The 24883-nt window shown below is 39.6% G+C and overlaps 1 protein-coding gene across 4 annotated transcripts in view; it reads left to right on the top strand.

Moving 5' to 3' along the window:
• MYPN (myopalladin) overlaps positions 1-24883 on the top strand; it is a 127057-nt gene that overhangs the window by 92109 nt on the left and 10065 nt on the right. For all 4 annotated transcript variants that reach the window (XM_078434313.2, XM_060642605.3, XM_060642606.3 and 1 more), the window contains 7 exons: positions 8633-8854; positions 10058-10207; positions 11119-11201; positions 12644-12770; positions 14023-14230; positions 16583-16748; positions 22438-22571. In XM_078434313.2, the coding sequence (XP_078290439.1) occupies positions 8633-8854; positions 10058-10207; positions 11119-11201; positions 12644-12770; positions 14023-14230; positions 16583-16748; positions 22438-22571 (1090 nt within the window). The remainder of the gene's footprint in view (positions 1-8632; positions 8855-10057; positions 10208-11118; positions 11202-12643; positions 12771-14022; positions 14231-16582; positions 16749-22437; positions 22572-24883) is intronic.

The following is a 24883-nucleotide window of genomic DNA, read 5'->3' as shown; positions in this document are numbered from 1 at the left end:
TCATGGCAAAGTAGGTTTTTCTCCTAATTACCTGAAACGTAAGTAACGTGTAAATACAAACTTCTACGAGTTGAGTGTCATAAACCCAGCAAAACTCATTATTAAACTTCCATCACGAAATAACCTCAGGGCTAATAGCAGAAGCGGTTTCAAAAAGCATCTTACTACTGAATATCTGTGACATGCATCAGTGTTCTTCTGAGAATCATTACTCTGAGAATTGCTTTGGTGGTTTAGTTACAGAATTGGTCCTAGACTGAGTTCTATGCCATGGATAAGAAAACCAAGCTGCATAAATGCAATTCAGGAAACTAAGGTTCTAAGATGGAAAGCTTGCATTAGGTTGGTAGATTTTGATTCACAGCAAGTTTTGGGGAATAAAGTGACGACCACTTTATAATACTGTCATTGTTGCCTTGGGAAATGATGGTGAAGATGTGAATATTGTCTGCAATGTACCGTGGCCTGCTGGCTAGGGTTAAGAAAATATGCTTAGGAAGGTGGAAACCAATCATAAAGAAACACTTGCATATTGATAACCATCTATATCCACAGTCTGGGGACCCGTAATCAAAATGATCAGTTTTTCTCCTTCCCATATTAGCCTACATATGTGAGGGGGGAAGCAAATGATTTCTTCTGAAGCATATGCGTTTGTTTTATTTTGCTTTGAAAACTTTTAGGTCCAGAAATCTGGACTCTCAGGCCCTACTTTATTCCTAGCAAATGAAGAATAGCAAGTATTTGTGTGGTCTAGAATTATCACATTAGGCTGAGCATGAAAATAAATCTTAAGTCCTAAACAATGAATACTGACTACAATTTCTTCCCCAGAACACGAACTTCTAAATTAATGTTTTAGAAAATGGGTTTTATTTGACATATCCATGACTTTGTATTTCTCTTTGTAATATTTCAGTATTTACCTTCTTACTCATTTTATATAACACTTGTAAATAGCAATTAACATTTGCTGGTTGATTCCTAGAACATTGCATGATACAAAGGTGTCATCCTTTCCGATGTTCATATTTATTAAAATGTTTAGCTTTCTAAACTGACAGTGAATTTTCTTTGAGTTGAGGGTAATCCAAGAAAGGTGCCCAAGTACTAGATTTTAGGCTGCATCATTCCTTACTTTGAAGAGTGTCATTCACCACCAGTGGATCTTCAGTGGACATCAATAAAACTTAAACGGTTTAGGTTAGCAAGGTGAATCTGAGAGGTCAAAGGAACCCAGGATCACAAAATGTAATAATGAAAGTTTCACGACCTTAATTCACACATGACTTAACATGATTTTATGCACCCAGTAAATATTTGGTGATTGTTAATTTCTAAACACACACTTGTGCACGCGTGCGCACACACATGCACACAAACACTCTCTCTCTCTCTCTCTCTCTCTCTCTCTCTCTCTTTTTCTCTCAATGTCTTATTTCAACTTTCCTCCTTGACCTCATTCTGTGGAAACCTTCCCATCTCTTTTTTCTGCTCCTTTCTCTTTAAAGCTGTCTGTGGTTGCCAGATCCTGCAATGTATGACAAAAGAAAAAATAAGTTCCTAATTCTTGCTATGCTTTTTGTTCATCTAATCTCCTTCTTCTCTAAGCTGCTTAGTCATTTCTTCTATTTAAACCATACCTCTTTCATCTCTTTCTATGAATTCTTTATGAAAATCCCTATTTTGTGACTCTTGCTATCCATTCCTTTTCTAATAAGAATTCCACACAGCCATTGACCTCAGGTTGCTTACCTTGAGCATAATAGGACCCTGGGCTAGTGAAGTGTCCGTGGTCATCTGCCAAGGACCCATCCAGGATGCACCAGTCACAGTCTCCCTGGGAGCTGGGGTTCGTAGATGTCTTAATCATTGCTGCATCCCTGTTATGTCTGGCACAGACATAGTTATGGGATTTACATTAGTTTCAGATAAGATAATAAAACTTTTGACCGTATAGAAAATTTTGGATTTCTGGCCTATCCATGGAAAGTAACTCACTTGACTATATAGATTCTGATTATGCCTAATTGTGGATACTGCCCTATGATAATAATCCATGTCAATCAATGGATTAAAAAGATGAAAACAGTGGTGCCTGGGTGGTTCAGTCGGTTGGGCATCTGACTTCAGCACAGGTCATGATCTCACAGTTTGCGGGTTCGAGCCCCTCGTCGGGCTCTGTGCTGACAGCTCAGAGCCTGGAGCCTGCTTCAGATTCTGTGTCTCCCTCTCTCTCTCTGCCCCTACCCTGCTCATTCTCTGTCTCTCTCTCTCTCTCTCTCTCTCTCTCTCTCCCTCAAAAATAAACATTAAAAACTTTAGTAAAAAAGATGAAAACACACTGAAATTAAACTCTGGTGTTAACTGAATGTTAGCTTCACACAAAAAAATATTCTCTCCTTTGAGCACAGACATAACTTACAAGCAGCTAATGCAGAAACTGCTGCTTTTACTCACAAAGAGAAAACTCAAGGGAAAATGGAGAAGGCAACATAAATGCAGCCCTGGAAATTCAAAGCCTGCATCTACCAGCAGTACAGTCTTTGTGCAGACAGTGCAGGAAGTACCTAAATGTAACTAAAACATATTGCTTTTGTTTGCAAATTTCTTTTTTTTTTTTAATGTTTATTTATTTTTGAGAGAGAGAGAGAGATAGAACATGAGCAGGGGAGGGTCAGAGAAAGAGGGAGACACAGAATGGGAAGCAGTCTCCAGGCTCCGAGCTGTCAGCACAGAGCCCGACGCGGGGCTCAAATTCACGAGCTGTGAGATCACGACCTGAGCTGAAGTCAGACGCTCAACCGACTGAGCCACTCAGGCGCCCCTGTTTACAAATTTCTTTACAAAATCTGAGTCCCGTCAGTCATAACGTGGAATGACAACCTTGATTTATGTGTGATAGGGGTAGTTGGGATACCAATTCTTGGTTGCAAAGCACTACAAACAGACGTCAATTTCTGCTTTGGGGGTGGTATTCTTTGATACCATCTCAGATGTAAAGATTCGGTGCTTTAGCAACAAGCCACTTACCCCTGCCACACAGCTGCATGGTTTCCTTATTCCTGTTTCTGATTTCCCAAATATTTTATGAAATCTTTCATGGAAACCCTTGACCTACAGTATTCTTAGTTTGTTGCTCATTGTTAATCTATACATTTTATACCTGGTACATTAAGCAAATATGTCTAAAAAGAATTTTTTTTCTCCCAGTATCCCTTTACATTTATTCAATGGGACGGACTATTTCTTCTCCTGCTCCTGGCAATCTCAAATATAAGGCAATCTCAAAAGCAGTTTTGATTACATTTAGTTCCTATAAGCTTCTATGGTTACTTTGTTGCAAAATACAATCTTGATCTAGTAGTACAATATTCCCAGCCTATAGTAACCACTCCAATCCTTATTCAAAAATTAGAACCCACGCACAAACACCCCCATCCATACCCCACACCCAGCGACTATTACAAACGGTGAATCCAAAGACAGTAAGGGAAGTGTGGCCAACTTCTTCTCTTTTTTGCTCTCTCTTCCCCCACTTTACCAACTGCTGTCCCTGACTCCTTTACCCAGCCATGGAGAGACAAAAGTTGACCCCACAGTGGCTTTGTCTTGTATGTGGCCCACGCGTGCGTGACGGGAACCATCACAGGTCCTCCGCCCTGACACAATGCAGGAGTGAAGGTTACTCAGCCTTCAGCTTGCCCACTGACAAAAAGCTGCCTCACTCCTCACTCTGGCGCTTTTAGGCAGGAGTCAGATACTAACCCACTGTAAACAACAACAACAACAACAACAACAACAACAACAAAGCAAGCTCTCCAAATGGGTCCATTTAGCCTCCCTCGCTGAGCTTGAAATGAAGGCAGGAACCCTTGGGCTGGAGGTGGAGGTAGGAGATGCAGAGACAGCCCTCTCCAAAGACCTCTCCCTGGATCTTCTCCCTCCTCACTCCTTTGTATCTCCATGGTGGTGAAGAGTTTCAGTCATCTAACCTGTCTGTAAGAACCTGCTTTGAAATTTCTGGAGAATAGTTTGTCTGCCAATCCACTTGTTTTCTGACATCTAGCCCATCTGAGTGCCTCAATAAAAACTTCCAGTTAAGATCTGGTTGCGACAGTATCCTCAGTACCTAGTTATGAGTAGTATTTTTTAAATAACTCATTGAGTGTTGTTTTCATGACCTCCCAATTAGCAGTGTTGACAAAATAATAAATATATAACCAATGTGAATACATTTATAGTAAAACAAAATATGCATATTTTAGTCATATTGCCTCTGTAGTTCCTTGGATCAAATCCATTCAAACACTTATAAATTCCACAAAATCAGGCCCCAACTTGGTAAAATCAAGTTTGGAATACATAGAGACAATGTGGTATTTATATTCTCAGTCAGACACTTAGGCCTCATATATACCATCCATTGTGTTCCTGAATGTTAGGTATAATCATAACTTACCACCATGTACAATAACACTTCTTTGGGAAAATTACTTCATACTTTCAAAATAGAATTTCAAGAATTCATCTCTCCCCATAGTAAATAACTCTGACAGTATATTTAGCCAGGAAGTTACCAGCCCTTACAGCTCAGGCAGTAGAGGCTTCAGAGAAGGTTCTTTAGCTTAGAGCAAGGACTTCATTAAAACAATGGCTAGGGGCACCTGGGTGGCTCAGTTGGTTAAGTGTCCGACTCTTGATCGTAGCTCAGGTCTTGATCTCAGGGTAGTGAGTTCACACCCTGTGTTGGACTCCATGCTGGGCATAGGGAAAGAAAAAAAGAAAGAAAGAAAAAATGGCTAGAGGTGATATGGAATGGACTGGGAATTTGGGGACTTAAGTGAAATAAGATGAGAAGCCTTAGAAGGTTAAGACCTTCTTTAATAAAAGAACATGAAGTCTTGCCACCTTCACAAAAACTCTAGGGTTTTCTGAACCCTAACATCTGTGTGTGTATGAGGTTTGAGATCTGTTTAAATGTAATTTTTAAAATAATAAAGCTCAGGACACCTGGATGGGTCAGTCAGTTAAGTGTCTGACTCGATTTTGGCTCTGTTCATGATCTCTTGGTTCTTGAGATCAAGCCCAGCGTCAGGCTCTGCATTGACAGTGCAGAGCCAACTTGGGATTCTCTCTCCGTCTCTTTCTACCCCTCCCCATTCATGCACACATTCACACTCACTCTCTCTCTTTTTCAAAATAAGTAAATAAAACCTTTTTTTTTTAATTTTTTTTTAACGTTTATTTATTTTTGAGACAGAGAGAGACAGAGCATGAACAGGGGAGGAGCAGAGAGAGAGGGAGACACAGAATCTGAAACAGGCACCAGGCTCTGAGCTGTCAGCACAGAGCCCGATGCGGGGCTCAAACTCATGGACCGTGAGATCATGACCTGAGCCAAAGTTGGACGCTTAACCGACCAAGCCACCCAGGCGCCCCGTAAATAAAACATTTTTTAAAAAAATAAATAAAATAATAAAAAGCTTCTGTTTAACACCTCACTTTACCTCATATAGTAATCGAATAAAATGAGTCATTGGTTTTAGTCCTAAATATCCTAGAAAATAAACAGATTTACTAAAAAGAAAAATAACATATATTTGGAAGCATAAATGCAATTCAACGAAGAAGAAATACGTATTCTTCATGTGCTTTTTAAATTGGCAAGACTAAGAAACATTTCAAATTTGGGGGATCACTTAATATATTTATGGAAAATATAGTCATTGTGAAGTATTAGGTTGAATCATATAAAATTCTACATGTTGACCTACAAAAATGTCAGTTTCATATAGTTCAACCTAATAGATAGTTGGAAGCTTTAATTACTAACTTTCTAAAAACTCCTATAATGTAGAAAATAGTCTAATACTGTTAAACCAGGTTTCTTAATACTTTTAAACTAGGGTTCAAGTAAATAGAAGTGAACAATTTTTTACTTTAACTGGTTTGAACTATCTGATTGAAAATTAATAAGCTTAACTGGAGATTAATCATTTTCTCTATCTTGAAAGAGCTGTGGATTTGTTTTGCTTACTCAGGGTGAGCTGTGGCTGAGAGAGGATTTAAAATTTGTTTCAAGAAATTGAAACCAAGAAACATTTGATTCTGTGTTTTTCCTAAGTTCCAATTCTACACAAATTCAGGTGATAATATGTATAAGACAATAATAAAAGAACATGAGTAATGTGATTTAATAGCTTAAGAATACACCTTATGGGTCCTGAACTCAATTGCTCTAACACTAAGGACAGATGTACATCAGCCATGTGCTTCCATATTCTATTTCAGGAGCATCCTACTGCCATCTCCAAGGAGCTCACCTAAATTACAAAATTATGGTTAATTAGAGTCATGAGCTTAACAAAACGTCTCACTTTCAACACAAGCCCTGGCTCTGGATTCCTCAAAGATGCATAAATGGAACAAGCGATTGCCCCCCTCCCATGTCATTCACGTATTCACTCATTCTTCATATACTCATTGAGCACATGCCATGAGGCAGACCACTATTCCAGGTGCTGCTGATACAGTGAGAAGCAAGATAAACAAGATCTCTGCTCTTGTGGGGCTAACATTCTAATCCTTAGAGATATTTAATCACTCAATCAACAAACAAACAAGAAATATACTAGATAGCAACCAGTACTGTGTAGAGAATTAGAATGGGGAGTTAATTTAGATGAAGTGGACTGGGAAGGCTGCTTTAGGGAAGTGACATTTAAGCTTCATCGAATAAGGCAGAGAGGGAGTGACAGGAATTCAGGACAAGTCCTAGATTTAGGATTTAACTTGGTACACTAAAATGTAGTCTGAGGACCTGTGACAGTCTGCAAGCTATCACCTCTCCACCTTAACATAAGAACAGGAACTGAGTGTAACCATCAAGAAATTTTTATAGTGGGCGCCTGGGCGGCTCGGTTGAGCACCCAACTCTTGATTTTGGCTCAAGTCATGATCTCATAGTTCGTGAGTTTGAGCCCTGCATTGGGAAGGAGTCAGCGCTGACACTGTCAGTGCAGAACCTGCTTGGGATTCTCTCTCTCTCTGTCTCTCTCTCTCTGTCCCTCACCCACTCATGCTCTCTTTCTCAAAATAAATAAATAAACTTTTAAAAAATTTGTAGGGGCGCCTGGGTGTCTCAGTCGGTTGGGCGTCCGACTTCCATTCAGGTCATGATCTTATGGTCCGTGGGTTCGAGCCCCTCGTCGGGCTCTGTGCTGAGAGCTCAGAGCCTAGAGCCTGCTTTGGATTCTGCGTCTCCCTCTCTCTCTGCCCCTCCCCCGCTCAAGCTCTGTCTCTGTCTCTCTCAAAAGTAAATAAACATTAAAAAAAATTTTTTTTAATTTAAAGGAAATTTTTATAGCAATTTGGAAGAGAAATTTTATACCTATTGAATATAATAATTTTGTACACGTCTTAAATTTCATTTTGCTAGTAATTCATTTTTATTTTACTTTATAAAACTACACATCGGAAATTTTTAAAAACCTGACTTTCACCAAAGACAGTGTGAGAAACACTGTTTAACTACTTAACTAAATAGATTAATAGTGGCACCATTTCCTGAGATGGGGAAGAGTAGGGTAGGTGCATCTCTGGGAGACAGAAATCAAGTGTCTGGATCATGCTCAGTTTGAGATGCCCATTGGGCACCCAAGCCATGATATAGAATCAATCACTGGGTGTATGACTCTCATGATGTAGAGCAGATCATCGGGTATATGAGTTCTGGGGAAAGACCAGACTTAAAGATATGGATTTGAAGTCATCAGCATACAGAAGGTATCTGAAGCTGTGAGATAAGATGAAACCACCTACCTAGGATTAGGAGCTAGCAAAAAGACTGATAAGGAGCAGCTAAAGAAAGAGAAGAGAAACCAATATGATGTTGTGAAAACAAACAGAAGAAAATGTTTCAAAAAGGAGAAAGTAGCCATCTTTGTCTAATGCTGCTGAGAGGTCAGGTAAGGTAAGAACAGATAAGTGACAACTGGATTTTGCAAATTTGGAGACCCTGACAATAGTAATCTCAGTGGAACAATGAGAACATAAACCTAATTGGAGTACATTAGCAAAAGAGTGGGTGACAAGGAAATGATCCCGTAACAATAGAAAATTATTTCAAGTAGTTTTGTTGTGGTGGGAGTAGAGAGATGCAATGAAGATGGATATGGTGTCAAGGGAGATTTATTCAAGACAGGTTTCAGGAAGTATGCAGATGGGAATGTCCAGTAGAGATAGGAAGTTGGTGATGCAGGCGTACATCAGAATGCAGTTCAGAATAGTTTTGCCATATTATCAAATAGGAAGTTCTACATATTGAAATAGACATTAATAGTAGTAATGGAAATTACATTCCATCTTCATTTCTCTACAGGATGCTACTGGGGCTCCATACTCAAGGTGAGGAATCAGGATTCACTCAGGCAGTTTGGGATTATAGTAGAGACATTGGCATCTCCTTTAGTGCTCCATGGTGAGGAACCGGAAATGGAACATGCCCGGTTTATTGGGTTTCCATGATATAAATCTGAATCTTAAAAAGTTCCATCCGTAAATTATACTGATAAATACCTTCTTTCTCACCCATAGAACTTAAATTTAAACATATTTGTCATTTTGACAGGAGTACAAAATTTCAAGCTTTGAGCAGAGGCTGATGAATGAAATAGAGTTTCGCTTGGAACGTACCCCTGTTGATGAATCAGATGATGAAATCCAACATGATGAGATCCCCACGGGCAAGTGTATAGCTCCCATCTTTGACAAAAGACTCAAGCATTTCCGTGTTACAGAAGGCTCTCCAGTGACATTCACCTGCAAAATTGTTGGGATACCTGTTCCAAAGGTAGGGGAAGATGATCAGCCAGTTGGCCAACAAACAACACACAACTGTAGACAGTGCCTTTGAGAAAATCCTATCAGATTCTAGGGATGTATCTACAGACGGAATAAAAATCAATACCAGAAAATTAACAAGGCCCAGATAATTTAACTAAAAAGAGATAGTCATGGATAAGATCGTTAAATAATTAGGCCAAAAATAAATCTGATTTATAAGTAAGTTAGAATTTTAATAAAAGTTTAAAATAAACTTCTTAGTCATAATCCTCCATTTTGGGTTATTGATTCCCTCAACCACCAAACTCACCAAATTGATGTTTTTCTTTTTTTTCTTTTTTTCTTTCTTTTTTTTTTTTTTTTTTTTTAGCATTTATCTAATACCCACAAAGTGCCTGTTGTTGCACAAAGTGAACTATATTTGTATCATTACTATTAGGTGGGTAAATGCTGAAAATGTCATATCGTTATCACTGGCTGCTGAAAAATCTTATGAGTCACCAGATTTTTTTGGCAATCATCTGAAAGAAGGATTTACACCCGGTGTGGCTGTGGTAGGGGATCTCTCCACTCTACTTTCACAAACATTAGCATGCTGTTATCATGTATGGTTAGGTAACCAGGAAATGTAGAGGAGAACAGCTGCAATCAGTACTTTAACCCTCCTGTCTTTGAGAGATCTCCTTGATACATGCAGAACCCAACATGAAAAAGATACTTATTTAAATTTTAGCCAGATGAGAAATTTCACAAGTGAATCCTGGCCTCATTCCACTTGGTATGATAAACCATACTAACCTTTCAAGTAAGGTAAGCTACTGTAGACCCTGAGATCTGAAACTGCAGAAGACTTGAGCTTGTAAATAGGACAATGGGGAAAAATTCAGCCTCCTGGTTTTCATTCTTTTGCCCCTGGAGACATGTCTGGTCCTTGGGGTGGCTTTTTAAGCAATTATGAAATACAATAAAAAGAGCCAAAAGCTTGATCTCAATCCTAAGTTATACAGAATTTTGACCTAAGCGCTGTATATGTACAAATTCAGCAGTATATTATACAGTCATTTGAATATATTTTATAATTTTTTTCTAAGTGCTTTATAAGAGATGGGTCACTTGTTAGAGATGGCAATCTGCCCTTGCCTCACCCTACTTCCTACTTTAAAAGATGTACAGAACAGTGTAGATTCTCCTTGATTATCTTTCATTGCAGGTTTACTGGTTCAAAGATGGGAAGCAGATTTCAAAGAGAAATGAGCACTGCAAAATGAGGCGAGAAGGAGATGGGACCTGCTCTCTGCACATTGACTCCACCACCAGTGACGACGATGGCAACTACACTATCATGGCTGCCAACCCCCAGGTGCAGAAGCAGGGTCCTGCGCTGTGCCGCACTCTGAGGGAGGAGCAGTTGATGTCATTGAGAAGTGCGAGTTACTAAGCATTGCTGAGGAAAATGAATAGAAGCATTGTGATTGTGTGTAACTAGAGCACAGTATCACAGCTTAAAATGACCATTGATGGGTCATTCAACCCTTCAGACTTTGTCAAAGGACATTAGTAGTATCTGTTCGCTGTGTCCCAGATGTATCAGGCTAAATCTTGTGCTTATCAACTCATTGATTCTCTTGAAAAGTCTCTAAATCATTCTATCAAAAGATTTGTTTTGTTCTTTAGAGAACAAGCAAATTACTCCAAAAAGGCTTGTAAATATTCCTCAAATCCATAATGTCTTTTTTTTTTTTTTTTTTGGTAAAAGTTGGAAAGCCATAATCTTTCACTTTCCTTTTCTGAATGAGATCAAGGATCAAGACTTAAAATTCCCTTAAGAGATATGGCAGAATAAATATCTTCAACTACTATTAGAACAGAAAATATACAACTATAATTTCTACTCTCACCCACTCTTCTTATTAAAATGTTAGTTTTGAGGATAATCTCTATTGAGAAAAGTATAATATACTTGTCCAGGGTCTCTGCATGTTGCTGCAGATAATGTTAAGTGCACAAGAATTCAAATTTTTTTACATCTGTGCTCTGTTCATTTCCAAGCTCAAAATGAAAGTCATCACAATATTCTTAAAAAATCCCCCCTGAAATATTAACAGTAATCTAACGAGTCATATTTTATTATTTTCATTCCCACCCCCAAGTTTTCTTTCTCCTAATAGTTTGCCAAAACGTTCATAATGTTCTGGCACAGAAAAATTTATATAAACTGAAAAAAATGTGGAAGTCTTCTTATTTTTAATCTTGTTCATTTTTGTTTCTCAGGGGAGAATCAGCTGTTCTGGCCACTTGATGGTACAAGGTTTGCCCATTCGTAGTCGACTAACATCTGGTGGTCAGTCTCACAGGTAAAGACAGTAAGAATCTCCCTTCTCTAGCCCTTCCCAAGCATCCACCCACCACAATGAGCATCTAAGTGTTGGGTCTACAAATTGTTACCTAAAATGTAGCCCCTCGCCTGCAGCATCAGCATCCCTTGGGAACTTGTTGCAAATGTGGAATCACAAGCCCACCCTAGACCTACAGAGTCATAATGTACATTTTAATAAGATCCCGAAGTGATTTAGAAGCACATTATATTTGAGAAGCACTGGTCCGTGGCACACTTTTTTTTTTAATTTTTTTTTTTAATGTTTATTTATTTTTGAGACAGAGAGAGACAGAGCATGAATGGGGGAGGGGCAGAGAGAGAGGGAGACACAGAATCGGAAGCAGGCTCCAGGCTCTGAGCCGTCAGCCCAGAGCCTGATGCGGGGCTCGAACTCACGAACTGTGAGATCGTGACCTGAGCTGAAGTCGGACGCTCAACCGACTGAGCCACCCAGGCGCCCCTGTGGCACACTTTTAATGGCTCAAAATTTGTAACCATTAGTAGTAGCAGTACAGGTAATATGTAAAACCAGAGTCTTTGAATTAAATTGCCATATTTTCCTTAATAATATATAAACTGTTAATGATTATATGTATATAGATTGATTAGTCTTGTTGTTGTTGTCCCCAATATAACAGTTGCCTCTAACATAGCAACTGGCTTTCTTCCTCCATGATTTTACTAACCACTAAGAATTAAGAGCCTGGCTTCCCCTTGAGTCTTATGGTGCCACTAAGTCTTAGCAGAGCATTCCACAGTTGCTGACATGGATGAATTATATTTGACTTACCAAAGGAGCAAAAATAGTGACCCACGTTTCAGATACAGTATTTCATCACCACTGCAACTATACCTTCTTCTTCATTTTTTTTTTCTTCAAGAACAGCTGTTACTGTGAGTCCGTCTTAACCAGTTTAAGTTCATGATCATCTTTAATAGTCTGCCATAATTTATAGCCAGGTTAAATTTTATTACTTAGAGACACAGGGATTGCAGCTGCCTTGTTCTGGGTAATAAACAGGACTTGTTTTTTGGCTCTCATTTGAGATTCAGCTTGAATACTGATTTATTTGTTTATTTTGAAACTTTTGAACAACTGGTCAAAGCCAAGGCAAGAAGAGCTGAGCCACTTAACCCAGGATGACTTCAAAGAGAAAGAAGCTAAAGCCTGTTTATTTGATTACAGATCTCACAAGATAATCCTACGTGTATGAAATGCTTACCACTTTGTTTTTTACCTCAGCTCCACACTATTATTTGTTATTTATTATTTGTTTACAGTAGAGCGACCTCCTTCCCCACCCCACCCCCCCAAAAAATATCTGTTCTCTAGGCTCTATAGCCCAGCCTAAATGCCTGCTGTCATAAGTTTATAAATTGGTTTCTGTGTTTAATGCCTGAACATGCTTGTTTTTATAGAGGAAGGTCCCGAGTACAAGAAAGAGACAAAGAGCCCCTACAGGAACGCTTTTTCCGGCCACATTTCCTGCAGGCTCCTGGGGATATGGTAGCTCACGAGGGGCGCCTGTGTCGACTGGACTGTAAGGTAGACTCTAATAGCCATCCTTGGTTCCAGATCTGTTCACATTTTGCATTTGTTCATTTGCACTTACTTTTGTTTGTATTTGTTTTGTGTTTATTTTTTGTTTTGGGTTGGTTTTTGTTTTGTTTTGGGAAAGGGGGACTGGGGAAGGGAGATAGATCACTTCTTTTCTCAAAAGGCTTTTACAGAGCATTTAATACCAGACAAAAGAATTTCATGAAATTTTTAAATCTTTACATCTTAATAAGATTTCATTGGGAAAAAATTACATTGGTATTGTATCAAGTTAACTCTGAATTTGTAAAAGACAACCAAAGAGGTGATTGATTGCTATAATTTAGACATTTTCCATGTGGTGCCCGGAAAGTCTTTATTACTATAAAGCCAAAACTGTGATTTTTGTATCCTTGAGGTGAATTGCTGTGATATATAGACTTTGAAAAAAATTATAGTCATGAAAAGATGGCTCCAAGGTGGTTTATGAAAATCAAAGCCGGTTTCTCATACTAATCAACAGACACCACCTTTAACTATTCTACATTCTAATTCTTCAACCAGAAACTATATTCAGTCGAGCAACATGGAGATCTCTCAGTATGAAGAGAAACTTAAGTCACCTCTTTCACCCCAAAGATCAGAATGCTGTGGAAATTTTAGATGCAAATTAGTAAAGGCTTGAGGTTAAGCATTCATGGAATCCACTTCTCCAGGTGGTTCTTGCTCTGCCAATGTCTGCCTAAATAATATTCGGGATTGATTGTTACTTCTTCCATGCTAAACCCTAAAAGGTACCCATTCCAGCTCCCATCCCCAGAGATTCTGACTTGATATAGTAAATGGGCATTAAGATTTTCAAATGCTCCCCACTTGATCATAATACACGGCAAGGTTTGAGAACTCTAGTTTAAGGTCTGCCCTTTTCTTGGCTGCCTCTTGCTTGTTAGTATGTAAGCAATATACCATCTGTGAAACTGACGTGGCAGGCCTATTTTACCTATTTATTTAATTTTTTATTTCTTATTTATTCTAATCTAGAATATAATCATGACCTGATTTGGGGTCAAAATACTATACAGTTTAAATTAATGCAGTCATCCATCCAGACCCCTCTTGTCCTGATGCCCCTGTAGAAAACACACCCCATTTATTTTCTCACTATCTATTTGGTGCCAGACAAGGATAAAGAATTCAGCCACCAAATAAATCTGCCTGTCATCGGTCTGCCATTTGCCTCAGCTGTCCTGTTCTTTATTAGGTGAGTGGCTTACCGCCCCCAGAGCTGACGTGGCTGCTCAATGGCCAACCTGTGCTACCAGACGCCTCCCACAAGATGTTGGTCAGGGAGACTGGAGTCCACTCTCTGCTCATTGACCCACTCACTCAACGTGATGCGGGGACGTATACATGCATTGCTACCAACAAAACTGGACAGAATTCCTTTAGTCTGGAGCTCACTGTAGTAGGTAAGGTTTGCTGCTGGGGCCCCTAAACATAACTCCCTTCAAAATTGCTGCCCAAATATGCACAGCCTCTGACAGAATTCCTTAGTCCTTTGCCCCACCAAACCTCATTTCAATTTCTCCTTCATGTAGTAAGGGCCATTATTTCCTACATTGCTTTCAAAGACATATCAGTAAGCTAAAACACATAATGTGGTACCTTGTGTGGGAGTCATTGTAATAGTTAATCAATCAATCAATTCATTAGTTAATTGACTATCACTAAATCTAAGTCACTTGCCCTATGTTCATCACTCCTGGAACACACCAGAATCTTGGCCCTACCCCAAGCTTCCATGTCTTTGCTTCAGTGATCCTTCTACCAGGAATGCCCTTCATTGCCTAGGAACCACCTCCTCATTGTCAAAGGCTTAATTCAAACATTACCACCAAGGCACATCCTCCTCTGTTTCCACAGCACTTGGAAAAGGAGGGGCTCAGGGCATCCGGGTGGCTCAGTCAGTCGGTTAAGTGTCCGACTGCAGCTCAGGTCATGATCTCACGGTTCATGGGTTCAAGCCTTGTGTTGGGCTCTGTGTTGTCAGCTCAGAGCCTAGAGTCTGCTTCATATTCTGTCTCTCTCTTTTCCTCTCTCTCTCTCTGCCCCTCCCCAGCTCACATTTGCTCTCTCTCTCAAAATAAGCATTAAAAAGAAGTTTGTTTTTTTTTTTTTAAGAAAAGGAGGGGCTCTTCAGAACACTTACAGCCTTCTATGTAACTGTTTTGCCTTCCTGAAGAGACTGTAAGCTTCGAAAGTCAGACATTCTGACTTTTTTGGTGTATCTCGAGTGTCTGACTCAGTGTCTAGAACATGAACAGTGCTCACCAAATGTTGAGTTGATAACTAAGCAAATGAACCTTTACCTTATGAGATGATATGAACAAAATACTGTAATGCCTACAAATAATGACTAGTCATCATCACTTGGTTGATACCAGCCCTTAGGGCAGGAGTCTAGCCAAAACTAGACTTCAGAATACATGAATTCTAGTGCTGAGCTTTCTCCCATGTGTGGCCCCTACCAGAAACAAGGATGGCTTCGGCATGCTATCCTGTCTATAGGTTAGTGGCTGCTTGCCCCATATATCTTTTTCTTTTTCTCACTCTTAATTTTTTCCTCCCAACAAAGTAGGAAAAGCTCATTCTACAAGGACATATTAACTGTAAGCTTTCATTTTTCCCCCCACTATTTTGCAAATATTGACTCTGGAATCCTGAAATATGAGGTATCTTTGCCCAAAAAAGGCCTCCTTAGGAAGCATAATGTGTGTGTGTGTGTGTGTGTGTGTGTGTGTGTGTGTGTGTGTGTAAGTAGTGTACCTCTCAGGGTGCCTGGGTGGCTCAGTCGGTTAAGTGTACAACTTTGGCTCTGGTCATGATCTTGCAATTCATGGGTTTAAGCCCCACATCAGGCTTTCTGCTGTCAGCCCAGAGCCGACTTTGGATCCTCTGTCTTCCTCTCTCTCTGCCCCTCTCCCGCTTGCACTCTTTCTCTCTCTCTCAAAAACAATAAATAAACATTTTTCAAATATTTGTAAAATGTAGTGTACTTCTTTTCTGTAGCTATAAACTTCTTCAAAATAATAGTTGAGGGAAAATTAATATGCCTTCCACAAAATAAACTCCTCTAGAAAAGAGAAAGGATATATTTAGTATTTAAAGTCTGTTGTTTCTCAAAATTTACTGCTGAGAATAAAAGAAACTCTTTAAATTCCACACCCACTATTTGCATCCCCCATGTGCAGCACAGGCCCTTGAGTGTTGTCTCTCATACAAAGTGAAAGTTTCATTATTTCTTTTTAAATCATTTCTGGAGCTTTTATCAAGACAGCGATCTTCACTTAGAGAGGTAAAAAGTGTTCTGAAGAGAAGGTAAAGTCGGGGAGGGGGGTGCCTACTCTGCTAAATTCTTTTTTTTTTTTTTTTTTTTTTTTTTTTAATTTTTACAATAGTTACTTTCCTTATTCAGAAACATTATGTATTGTTTTTTTTTTTGTTTTTTTTTTTCAAAATGCTTAATCATTTTTTATTTTTTTTTTTTTATTTTATTTTTTAATATATGAAATTTACTGTCAAATTGGTTTCCATACAACACCCAGTGCTCATCCCAAAAGGTGCCCTCCTCAATACCCATCACCCACCCTGCCCTCCCTCCCACCCCCCATCAACCCTCAGTTTGTTCTCAGTTTTTAACAGTCTCTAATGCTTTGGCTCTCTCCCACTCTAACCTCTAAATTCTTTAACTGTAATGAGTTTGAAGCATGAACCCCAAGGCACTTACTATTCAAACAAGAATGGCCCTTCTTCTCATTCAGCCAAAGAGGTGAAGAAAGCACCTGTGATCCTGGAGAAACTGCAGAACAGCGGCGTTCCCGAAGGCCACCCAGTGAGGCTGGAGTGCCGTGTGATAGGCATGCCGCCACCCGTGTTCTACTGGAAGAAGGACAACGAAACCATCCCTTTCACCAGAGAGAGGATCAGGTACAGCCTGCTTCCACATTCAAAGGGACTTCCAAACTTAGTGGGGCTTCCTGGGCACCCAAATAAGTCTGTTGTCTTTTGAATCTGTCTGTCACCCAATATGATGCATTTGAATTTCATCCACATCATTGTACGTATCAAGAATTTCTTTTTGTTCCTGAAGGACAGTCCATAATACAGATGTTCCACAGTTTCAAAACCTTAATTTTTTTCCAGATTAATTAGTGGGTTTTTAAAAATTTTAAATTCAGTATAGCTAACATACAGCGTTATATTAGTTTCAGGTGGACAATATAGTGACTCAACAATTCTATACATTACTCAATGCTTATCAAGATAAGTGTACTTTTTAATCCCTTTCCTTTATTCCCCCATCCTCCCACCAACCTCCCCTCTGAAACCATCAGTTTGTTCTCTATAGTTAAGAGTCTGTTTTTTGGTTTGTTTCTTTTTTCCCTTTGTTCCTTTGGGGTTTTTTAAATTATTTTTTTAATGTTTATTTATTTTTGAGAGGGAGAGAGACAGAGTGCCAGCAAGGGAAGAGCAGAGAGAGAGGGAGACACAGAATCCAAAGCAGGCTCCAGGCTCTGTGCTGACAGCGCAGAACCCTATGCAGAGCTCAAACTCATGAACCTCAAGATCGTGACCTGAGCCAAAGTCGGACATTTAACCGACAGAGCCACCAGAGCACCTCTATTCCTTTGTTTTTTATTAAATTCCACGTATGAGCGAAATAATATGGTATTTGTCTTTCTCTGACTGACTTATTTCATTTAGCATTATACTCTCTAGATCCATCCATGTTATTGCAAATGGTAAGATTTCATTCTTTTTTATGGTTAAGTAATATTCCTGTGTGTGTGTTGTGTTTGTGTGTGTGTGTGCGCGCGCGCGCGCGCGCGCACGCACATGCAAGCGCATGTGTGTGTGTGTGTGTGTGTGTGTGTGTGTGTATATACACACATATCACATCTTTATCCATTCATCTATCAATGGACACTTGGGTTGCTTCCATATTTTGGCTATTGTAAATAATGCTGCAATAAACATACAGGTTCATACATCTTTTCAAATTAGTATTTTTGTTTCTTTGCATAAAAATCCAGTAGTGGAATTACTGAATCATATGGTGATTCTACTTTTAATTTTTTGAAGAGCCTCCATACAGAGGCTGCACCAGTTTGCATTCTCACCAACAGTGCACAAGGGTTCCTTTCTTCTCCACAACCTCATCAACACTTGTTGGTTCTTGTGTTGATTTTAGCCATTCTGACAGGTGTGAGGTGATATCTCATTGTGGTTTTGATTTGCATTTCCCTGATGATGAGTGATGTTGAGCATTTTTGATGTGTCTGTTGGCTATCTGCATTTCTTTGAGAAAATGTCTGTTCATGTATTCTGCCCATTTTTTAATTGGATTATTTGGGTTTTTTGGTGTTGAGTTGTATTAAGTTCTTTATATATTTTGTATACTAACCCTTTATCAGATAAGTCGTAGGCAAATATCTTCTCCCACTCAGTAGGTTGTCTTTTAATTTTGCTGATTGTATACTTTGCTATGCAGAAGTTTTTATTTTGATGTAGTCACAATAGTTTATTTTTGCTTTTGTTTCCCTTCCCTCGAGAGACATACTTAGAAAAATGCTGTTATGACTGATGTCAGAGAAGTTACTGCCTATGCTCTTTCCTAGGATTTTTATGGTTTCAGTTCTCACATAGAGCCTTGACCCATTTTGAGTTTATTTTTGTGTATGGTGTAAGAAAGTAATCCAGTTTCACTCTTTTGCATGTAGCTGTCCAGTTTTCCCAACACCATCTGTTGAAGAGACTGTCTTTTTCCCTTGCATATTCTTGCCTCCTGTGTCAAAGATTAATTACCATATAATCATGGGTTTGTTTCTGGGCTCTCTATTCTGTTCCATTGATCTATTGGTCTATTTTTGTGCCAGTATCATACTGTTTTGATTACTACAGGTTTGTAGTACAACTTTAAATCTGGGATTGTGATACCTTCAGTTTTGTTTTTCTTTTCAAGATTGCTTTGGCTATTTGGGGTCTTTTGTGGTTCCATATAAATTTTAGGATCAGTTGTTCTAGTTCTGTGAAAAATGCTATTGGTATTTTGATAAGGATTGCATCTAACTGTAGATTGCTTTGGGTAGTATGAGTATTTTAACAATATTTGTTCTTTCAATCCATGAGCATGGAATATTTTTTCATTTGTTTGTGTCGTCTTCAATTTCTTTCATCTATGTTTTATAGTTTTCAAAGTACAGGTCTCTCACCTCCTAGGTTAAGTTTATTCCTAGGGTTTCTTTTGTTTTTGTTTTTGTTTTGGTGCACCTATAAGTTGGATTGTTTTCTTAATTTCCCTCTCTGCTATTTAATTATTAGTATATATAAATGCAATGCAGGGGGTGCCTGGCTGACTCAGTTGGTGATCTTGGGGTTGTGAGTTTAAGCCCCACATTGGATGTAGAGCTTACTTTAAAAAGTGTTTTTAAAAAATGCAGTGGATCTCTGTATATTGATTTTGAATCCTGCAACCTTACTGACTTAATTTAACAGTTCCGGTAGTTTCTTAGTGGAGTCTTTAGGATTTTTTTTTTAATGTTTATTTATTTTTGAGAGAGAGAGAGAAACAGAGTGCAAGCAGGGGAGGGGCAGATAGAGAGGAAGACACAAAGAATACAAAGCAGGCTCCAGGCTCTGAGCTGTCAGCAGAGAGCCTATTGTGGGGCTCAAACCCATGAACCATGAGATCATGACCTGAGCCAAAGTCAGACACCAAACTGACTGAGCCACCCTGGCACCCCTAGAGTCTTTTATATATAGTATCATGTCACCTGCAAATAGTGAAGATTGTACTTCCTTACCAATTTGGATGCCTTTTATTCCTTTTTCTTATTTGATTGCTGTGGCCAGGACTTCCAGTTCTGTGTTGAATAAAAGTGGTGAGAGTGGACATCCTTGTCTTGCTACTAACCTTAGGGGAAAACCTCTCGGTTTTTCACCGATGAGTAGGATGTTAGCGGTGGATTTTTCATGTAAGGCCTTCATTATGTTGAGGTATGTTCCCTCTAAACCTATTTATGAATGGATGTTGTACTTTGTAAAATGCATTTTCTGCATCTATTGAAATGATCATATGGTTTTTATCCATCTCTTGTTTATGTGATATATCACATTGATTGATTTGTGAATATTGAACCACCCTTGCAAGCCAGGAATAAATTCCACTTGATCGTGGAATCACGATCATAATATATATTGTTGAATTCAGTTTGCTATTATTTTGTTGAGGATTTTTGCATCTATGTTCATCAGAGATATTAGCCTGCAGTTCTTTTTTTTAATGTTTATTTATTTTTGAGAAACAGAGAGATACAGCATGAGCTGTGGAAGGGAAGAGAGAGGGAGACACAGAATCTGAAGCAGGCTCCAGGCTCCAAGCTGTCAGCACAGAGTCCGACGCAGGGCTTGAATTCACAAACCGTGAGATCGTGACCTGAGCTGAAGTCAGATGCCCAACCGACTCAGCCACCCAGGCGCCCCTAGTTCTCTTTTTTTGTAGTATTTTTATCTAATTTTGGTTCAGGGTAATGCTGACCTCAGCAAATGAAGTTGGGAGCCTACCTTCCTTCTTGCTAGATTTCATCTAACCAACCTTTTTTTTTTTGGAATAGTTTGAGAAGAGGTACTGACTCTTCTTCAAATGTTTGGTAGAATCCACCTGTGAAGCCATCTTATCCTTGACTTTTGTTTCTTGGGAGTTTTTTTGATTACTGATTCAATTTCATTGCTGGTGATTGGTCTGTACAGATTTTCTATGTCTTCCTGATTCAGTATTGGGAGGTTATATGTTTCTAAGAATTTATTCATTTCTTTTAGATTGTCCAATTTGTTGGCATGCAATTTTTTATAATATTCCCTTATAATCCTTTGTATTCCTGTGGGGTTGGTTGTTATTTCTCCTCTTTAATTTCTGATTTTGTTAAAAACTTTAAGTTTTAAGTTTAAAAATGTACACAGAATAAATGAAGACCTTGCATTTTTTTGTCATGTGTCTTCAGTCATATTAGTACACAGAAAACCCCTTTGATAGTAAAATGCTAAAATAAGATAAAGCAAAACAAAACATTAAGGCAGTAACTCCTTCTCTATCCATCACTACATGGTTATTTTTAAAGTAACTAAGGGGGTGCCTGGGTGGCTCAGTAGGTTAAGCGTCCAACTCTTGATCTCAGCTCAGGTCTTGATCTCAGGGTTATGAGTTCAAGCCCCATGTTGGGCTCCATCCTGGGCATGAAGCCTACTTAGGAAGGAAGGAAGGAAGGAAGGAAGGAAGGAAGGAAGGAAGGAAGAAAGAGAGGGAGGAAAAGGAAAGAAACTAAGGATCCAGTTACCAAAAGTGGGTATCTTGCTACATTTCCTCTAACCAACCTTATCTGTGCCATTTTGGTTTTACTCCATGAGGGGCAAGCACACAAAGGCAGCTTGTGTACAAAAGTTTCTACTGAGAATTATTTTTTCACAATAAACTGAATTTGTCCCAGAGGATGTTGTAACTGTCAAGCTTTACAGAATTTTGGCATCTAAGAAGTCTACATAGGTCAAGATTTTTCTCTGGTAAAACTTTAGCAAGCACAGAAAATATTCTTGATTTAACATTTCAGTCTATGTTAATGCAACCTAGCTAGCTCAATCAGTACAACATGTGACTCTTGATCTTGGGGTCGTGAGTTCAAGCCCACATTGGGCATAAAGTTTAAATAATTAATTAATTAATCAATTAATATAACTCATTAATATAACATGCTAAACCCAGCCTGAAATATTAGCGTAATTATCCAGGATTGCAATATGCAGCCAAGGTTGAGAACTACTGATATCAAGGAAACATAAGGGAACAACATGCTGATTTGCTCCTTTGTATTAAGCTAACTGCTGCACATGCTCAGTTGGTTACATTAAGAAATAACCCGGGGCGCCTGGGTGGCTCGGTCGGTTGGGTGTCCGACTTCGGCTCAGGTCATGATCTCGCGGTCCGTGGGTTCGAGCCCCGCGTCGGGCTCTGGGCTGACAGCTCAGAGCCTGGAGCCTGCTTCGGATTCTGTGTCTCCCTCTCTCTCTGCCCCTCCCCCGTTCATGCTCTGTCTCTCTCTGTCTCAAAAATAAATAAATGTTAAAAAAAAAATTTAAAAAAAAAAAAAAAAAAAAAAAAAGAAATAACCCCTCCATACTAACAGTATATCAATCCCTGGACTCCCATCTTGGTCTACTTTCCCATAGCTTCTTAGCAAAGTTCTTGTTGAAATGTCCAATCAGGTTGGGAAAAGAGATTTTTCTGGACTTTGGTTGTGACAAGTGGGGGCACCTCCTCTGGGGGGGAGTATAACTCCAGGAGAGGTGGAACAGTGGGAAGGGCAAGAACAGGTCTCAGCCTGGGCTGTCAACCTTCATCTGGGCCTCACCGGGTTAACTGCTGCTCTTTTGTGATTCCTTTCCACTTTTCAGTTTGCCTTTGATAACTGCTTTAAGCTGAGTCTCCCTTGCCTCTCTGGAGGGTCAGGGAGGAGGGTAGTGCTGCCCTGCTGGATCTGCCCTGAGAGTTTCCCTGAGCCCTGAATTCCCTAAGGCCTTTTCTGCCCCTGGATGCAATTGCAGATATGTTCTCTCTTTTCTCTAGTATGCACCAGGACGCAACAGGGTATGTCTGCCTCCTCATTCAGCCAGCCAAGAAATCTGACGCTGGATGGTACACGTTGTCAGCCAAGAATGAAGCTGGCATCGTGTCGTGCACTGCCAGGTTGGATATATACGGTAGGTGTAACGTCCTCAGTTGAACATCTGTGTATGATAGGCAGCTTGAAAAAAATGTTTTAAGGATAGGCGTAGTATGTTTCCATAATTGAATTGGTTAGATTATATTTTAGTGCTTAAACGATGGATTTTTAAAATCATTTCACCCTAGTCGCCTCAATGCTTTTGTATATTTTTGTATACTTTTGTACACTTTTGCACACTTTTGCATTTAAATGAGCTTAAGTTTCTTCCCAAAAAAGACCTATATTACTAGGAATTACAGCTATTTCAGAGTTTAACCATGCTTGTGCTTCCAATCATCTAGCATCTCATGCTGTCTCCTTCATGCCATGGGCCACCCACTGGAACTCCCTCCCCACTGCCTGTCATTTCCCCCACACATACCTCCACCCAGCAGAATTGTCCTGTCCTCATTCACCTGTTAATGCATTCCATAAATATTTATTGTGCCAATCCCACAACCAGACTAATAATAGAGAGCTGTCCTAATAATAATATCAAATGATATTTGTATAATGACTTGTAATTTACAAAATGGTACCCTTAGGACCTTCCAATTATTGCAATTGTTGTCACCCTCATTTATTTTTTTTTAAATTTTTTTTTAACATTTATTTATTTGAGACAGAGAGAGACAGAGCATGAACGGGGGAGGGGCAGAGAGAGAGGGAGACACAGAATCGGAAGCAGGCTCCAGGCTCTGAGCCGTCAGCCCAGAGCTCGACGCGGGGCTCGAACTCACGGACCGTGAGATGGTGACCTGAGCCGAAGTCAGACGCTTAACCGACTGAGCCACCCAGGGGCCCCTGTTGTCACCCTCATTTAAATGCTGAAGATGGGCACGTGGGTGGTTCAGTCAGGTGAGCATCTGACTCTTGATTTTGGCTCGGGTCATGATCCCAGGATCGTGGGATCCAGCCCTGAATCTGGGCTCAGGGAGGTTAAGTATCTATAGCCGAGATGCAAATCCAGGTTTTTGTACCATTCCTTTGAGCCATGTTTCTAATTTTCAAAAGGATTTAGGGGTGCCTTGGTGGCTCAGTTGGTTCAGCATCCAACTTTGGCTCAGGTCATGATCTCACGGTTTGTGGATTTGAGCCCCATGTCAGGCTCTGTGCTGACAGCTTGGAGGCTGGAGCCTGCTTCAGATTCTCTGTTTACTTCTCTCTCTGCCCCTCCCCTGCTCACTCTCTGTCTCCCTCGCTCAAAAATGAATAAACATTAAAAAAAAAAAAGGATTTAATAAGTTAATCTTTTTTAATATTTATTTATTTACTTTGTGTGTGTGTGTGTGTGTGTGTGCGCGCGCGCGCACACACACACACACACACACACACACACACACACACGAGTGGGAGAGGGGCAGAGAGAAAGGGAGAGAAATCCCAAACCAGTTCCATGCTGCCAGCACAGAGTCCAACGTATGGTTCGAACCCACAAGAACCCACGAATGGTGAGATCATGACCTGAGCCGAAATGAAGAGTTGGACACTCAATTGACAGCCACACAGGTGCCCCAACAAGTTCATCTTTATTAATCTATTAATGTACTCTATGCATCTTGTCTATAATTTTGACATTAACTGGCACTTTTGGAGACATATTCCTTAATCCAAAAGGGTGATTCTTTTTTCCTCTCCTTTAAAATTTGTTTTAAAAAATAATTTAATAATTAACAAATTTCTTTTGTTTAAGTTTATTTATTTATTTTGAGAGAGAAGGAGAGTGTGTACAAGCAAGCAAGCACACGCATGAGTGGGGTAAGGGCAGAGAAAGAAAGAATCCCAAGCAGGCTCTGTGCTGTCCCGACACAAGGCTCAAACTCACAAACTGTGAGATCATGACCTGAGCCAAAACCAAGAGTCGGTTCATTGCGCAACTGACTGAGCCACCCAGGTGCCCAAATAATTAATAAATTTCTTTTTCATTACTGGTTCAACATGATTAACCTAAGTTACAAATAGAAGTCACTGTGTCTAGAACCTGAGGTCCCTGCTCTTCATAGGTGCATACTAGATGTATCCCTTTTTTAGTACCATGCAGGTAGGACCTTGGCCTGCCATTTTCTAATACTTGGGGGAAATATATAGCTTTCTGATTATTTTCCTTTATCCTTGAACTTGAAAAGAAATTCAACTGTGAGGGAAGCTGACCCTAATGTACTGTCCCCTGGTTGGGGGCGGGGAGAGAGGGCCATCGATATAGTTCAACCTAGGTTAAGTCCCTTATCCATTTCATCCACTTCACCATACCAGAGGGAACTAGGTCTCCAGCCAAGAAACCCAGTACCAATAAGCCCTGAAATAGAT

Source organism: Panthera onca, chromosome D2 (assembly GCF_046562875.1).
Source record: "Panthera onca isolate mPanOnc1 chromosome D2, mPanOnc1 haplotype 2, whole genome shotgun sequence".
Classification (NCBI taxonomy): Eukaryota; Metazoa; Chordata; class Mammalia; order Carnivora; family Felidae; genus Panthera; species Panthera onca.
The sequence above is the reverse complement of the archived record's forward strand: the minus strand, read 5'-3'. Positions and strand labels throughout refer to the sequence as shown.